A 4,777-nucleotide genomic window follows, 5' to 3' on the forward strand; every position below is an offset into this window, starting at 1 on the left:
GTCTGGTTTGGATGACTATCAGTAATGACCTTTTGCTGCGGGCGGCGCTGTGGCCCGTCGTGCGGCCCCACAGAGCCGCCATAGCCACCCCCCCCTCCCCCGACCCAACGTCTACCCCGCCGGCTTCGCGCCGCCGCCATGGCCGACGTGGAAGACGGCGAGGAACCCTGTGCCTTGGCCTCTCACTCCGGGGGCGCAGCCTCCAAGTCGGGGGGCGACAAAATGTTCTCTCTCAAGAAGTGGAACGCGGTGGCCATGTGGAGCTGGGACGTGGAGTGCGATACGTGCGCCATCTGCAGGGTCCAGGTGATGGGTAAGCGCAGCGTGCGCGGCCTGGGCCGAACTGCGGCCTTCGCGGGTTGTCTCCGGGCGGTGCGGGACGGAGGGCGGGCGCCCGAAACCTCGGGTAACCTTCAGTCTAGGCAGTGGCGGGGATGGCCTTGCCAGGCGTGGGGCGGCGTAGGGCTGCTTAGGGCTGTGCTCGTGCTGCAGCTGGTCTGAGGGCCGTGGAGTCCTCCAGCTGGCGCCCCGCACCCAGTGGTCTGTGTTCTGGAGATAAATACGGGCAATAAACGGAGGAATTAGGGTAATTTCAGGTGGTAATGAGTGTGCCCAGGAGAACAAACTGGGTGATTTGATAGAAGCTGAGAAGAACCATTTCGGTTGGTGTGGCCAGCCCAGCCCCAAAGCATGCTGCAGAGGGGTTGAGGCAAAGGCCGTAATTCAGCAGTGCACTTTAATGGTTTTGATCAAAACACCAAATTGACGTTTAGAAGTCATCTTGCACAGAAACGAGACTCTCAGGTCTGTTTGAGAGGCGTTGGGAAGAGAAGTGTTAACCGCCAGTGCGTATTGTGAGTTCCGTATTATGCTACTGCGCGGCTGACTTTTAAATCTGGATTGATCTAAGATGGGTCAAATGGCACTACTTGGCTTGACAGGGATACAGTGTGGTTCAAGGAAATTTAAGTTTCATGGGAATTGAAGAATGTAATCCCTGTACTCAGAAACGTAAAACCTGATCTCCATCTTACCCCCCTCTTCGTCCTAAGATGACATTTCCTGAAGATAGTGCCCTGAATCATGTTTTTGTGGCAAACAGTCTTTTGTAAACATGTCTTCTTTCTATAATATTTTGAATTAAAACAAAGGACCAAGTGAAACATTTCAGAACAACTTAATCTCGTTATGTTTTATATGGTTCTAAATCTCAGGCTACTTGGAAAACAGGTGCTATTTAAATGCAAATTATGGTTTTTAATAGGGCATTTTAAATTACAGTGAGAGTATTTTAAATTGTGTTGTTCCTTGAAGATAGTTGAAGAAAACTGAACTTTCTGTAATTTGGAAGCTTCATGACTTGTGAAAAATGAAGGAATTGGAGAGCATAAAGAAAATTTCTTCTTAAGGAATGAGATTTTAACCTACCAAAATCAAGAGATTTCTCCATTTATGCTTTCTTCTGTCTTTTTTTTTCATAAAGACGTGTTTCAAAGAGGATTTACAACAATGAGATTCACATTTTTTTTCCATTTGAAAGATCTTAATTTTAGATATCTATTTATTTTTCATGCTATATATTAGATTTTTAAAGTACCTTTTAGTAATGTATTTCCCTGCAGTACAACTCCCTTCCACTCCCACCCCTTAAGAATCCACTAGTTTTGTTTCCTTAATATTTGAGATTTATGTTATGCCCTTAATTGATTTATAATACTTTCTGCTGGAAGATTTTCCTGTCCATTCTGCTGTGAGTGACACTCCTCTTGGTTTCCACTCTCCTCTGTCTGAAAGGAGCACGTGGCACAGGAGCAAGTACTGGTGAAGAAGAAGGGAAGAGGTTTGCTAGTACAGCCAAGTCGCAGTAGCCAGCATGACTATATGTTAGCTAGGTAGCCTGCATGACTGGTTATTATCTTGGGCATTTCACATAACCTTTTGGAGCCTTGATTTCCTAACTTGTAAAGAGGCTAGTTAGGATCCCCTAATAGTCTTAAAATTCTGTGATTGCACAGAACTAGTGCCAGATCCAGGTAGCTTATCTTCATTGTTACAATCCTTAGGACATTTGGCTGGTTGTCTGCCTCCCCATTTGCTGGTGAGCTCCTTTGGGATCTAGCCCTGGTCATTTTGATGACCCCAGTACATAACTCTTAGTATTTGTGGCATTGAAGAAAGCCTCAGGAGGCCGTGGTTGTTTTTAATCCACACTGAAGAGCCCAGGGTGGCAGTGGTGTTATTTTAAAGGTAAGAGCTTGCAGAGAGGAGCAAACAAATGCCTGAGCATAATCCAGTGTAAAAAGAGAAGCAGGCTTCAACTCCACCGTGTTTCTATTTTTACAGAATTATTTTTCTTCTATTTATGTGTTTATGTTAAAAAATTATTTTTTTCTGTCTGTTAGAATTTTCTTTTACCTAACTCTGACTCTTCTTTCATCTAGTGAATGAGTCCATTTTTGATTCCTAAAATATTTCTCTGTTACCTCCTACATCAAGCTAACAGTACCACAGATTGAATTTTGAAAACATCCTGTATATCTATTCTTGGTTTTTACACCCCAATAATTTATTAATATACTTTGCCATTGTTGGGTAGATGCTTTGGGCTCAGACTTACCTGCAAAGTAGGGATTTTCTTTAAAAAAAAAAAAAAACTAGTATTACCTAGTATTTATCTATAAATTCTCAAAAAACATGTATCATCTTCAGTATGTAAATACCTAATGGTAGTTTTTTTGTTTGTTTGTTTTAAACAAATGAGAGAATTGATGTTAATAATTGGTTTGGGGCCATTGGACTAGTAAATGTGAAGTGGGATTTGACCCCAGAGCTGCCTGCTTCTGGAGCCCTTGCTTTCCCTTCTACATCTCAGTTTTCACCAGTCTGGTTTGGATGACTATCAGTAATGACCTTTTGGAAGCTTACAAAATAGTTATTTTAAAGGAATTCACAAGCGTCTTAGGGAAGAAAGTAAGAAGTTACTTTTTATGAGTTGCTAAAGGAAAATGTCTTTGTTAATAAGTATGGGTAACTCAAGAAAACTTGTTTGTGAAAGAATCCAAGATTATTTTCAATTTAATTTTTGTATAGGTTATACAAACACATAGTTCAAAAATTTAAGAAGGTACATGGGTAGCAAAAACTCTCCTCGTTCCAGCGCTCCTCCCAGTAAACTTTATTTTTGGTTTCTTAGTAGTATTCTAGGTTTTTTTATGTGTGTATAAACAAATGCCAGTATATGTGCATGACATATTTAAAAGAGTATCTAGAAAATAAACTGGCAGGGGAGTATGGCATGTTTTTCTCTCGTGGTGCTATCAGGGCATCTTTTCATCAGAGCTTGTTAAATAGAGGATTTGTTAACCCTTGTGAGATTGCTTCTGGTCATGAGTAAATTAGTAGAATGCCTTACATTTTATTCCTTTTTAAATAGGTTCAGATGCGAAATTAATTGTACAAGTCTCTTATCTCCATCTCTAACCCTTTGGGCTTTTGACTTTGAAGTGTCTAAATTTTAAAAATTGCATTCTGAGCATCAGAATGAGAATTGCTATTTGTTTACTTTTAGATGCCTGTCTTAGATGTCAAGCTGAAAACAAACAAGAGGATTGTGTTGGTATGTTGTAATTTTGTTCTCTTGCTTTTTCAACTGAAGGTTTTCTCTCAGTGGGGATGTTTGAATTTGCAGTTAAGATTGACTTTATCAATACACAAAAATAAACTGTAAACCAGTGATCCATTATTACTATAAAATGTGTTGGTTCTTGGAGTTCTCGAAGTTCTTTTTATGGCTGTACTCAAGAATTGGTTATATATTCCAGACATGGAATATAATAAACATTTTAGGAATCAAAAAGAATAAATTATCTTCTGTTAAAAAATATTATAAAATGAGAAAATTGTCAAAACATTTGAATTTGGTTATGTTACAGGTCAGTGTGGGTTCTAATAAAGCATTTCAGTTTTCAGTACTCTTACGATACTCCATTTAACTTTTTAATTAAGGCAGAAAAAATTCTCAAATTTTTTTTTGGAATGTGGTTTGTGTACTAAAATCAATTAAATTTTCTTTATAGTCTTAACACTAAAAAAGTTGTCTTAGGCTAAATATTTTAAGCAGTTCAAAGGTTTTTATGTTCTAGTTCTTGAGGTGATCACTTCTAGATTATTGTATAAAAGTTTTTGTAGATTTTTCTAAAATACAAGACTTATACTGTTTTTTGCATGGCTTATATACAGCTTCTTGATGATTTATACAGGTTTGATCCAATCCTGTTTCTTTCTCCTGAAACACTTAAAATGTTTCCCCATTTCCTCCTACCTTCTACAGCCAGTTGTTATGAGAAATATTTTTTCTTTTTTTTCCCCTATTTCTTTCATTTAACCTTGTCAAGCAAAGGACACATGAAGCCCAAGTTTGAGATTGTATTCCAGATTATAGGTGATTTCCCTTGGCTTAAACTATTTTTGTCATGCTGCTTGTTGAAAAAAAATACTAATTTGGATATCGTAAGGGGTGGGCCCTTTTGATCACCAAGGCAACTCTCTCTAGCCATCCACTTTGAAAATGTTATTGTATGTCTTGTTGCACTGCTTATTTATTACTTAACACAATTTCTCATTTCTGGAAAACAGCTCAATAGATGTATAACTAACTGATAATGTTTAGAAGCATATTACACATTTCAAATAGCCTACTATGAACTGAAAACATTTAAAACTCATTATATCTTGATAAATTAAAATCAAGAGGTCATTTTTCTTTCTTTCTTTCTTT

At 38.5% G+C, this 4,777-nt stretch overlaps 1 protein-coding gene across 2 annotated transcripts in view; it reads left to right on the forward strand.

Annotated features, from left to right (window-relative positions):
- Positions 1–35: 35 nt before the first annotated feature.
- The window catches only part of RNF7 (ring finger protein 7), a 6,094-nt gene continuing 1,352 nt past the window's right edge, over positions 36–4,777 (forward strand). Inside the window, exons 1-2 of one of the 2 annotated variants that reach the window (XM_003789447.2) lie at positions 36–313; positions 3,569–3,616. In XM_003789447.2, the coding sequence (XP_003789495.1) occupies positions 139–313; positions 3,569–3,616 (223 nt within the window). In that variant the 5' untranslated portion in view covers positions 36–138. The remainder of the gene's footprint in view (positions 314–3,568; positions 3,617–4,777) is intronic. The other variant, XM_012804996.1, reaches the window with a different exon arrangement.

The sequence above is a fragment of the Otolemur garnettii genome, unplaced genomic scaffold (genome assembly GCF_000181295.1).
Source record: "Otolemur garnettii isolate 467f Iridium unplaced genomic scaffold, OtoGar3 scaffold00032, whole genome shotgun sequence".
NCBI lineage: Eukaryota > Metazoa > Chordata > Mammalia > Primates > Galagidae > Otolemur > Otolemur garnettii.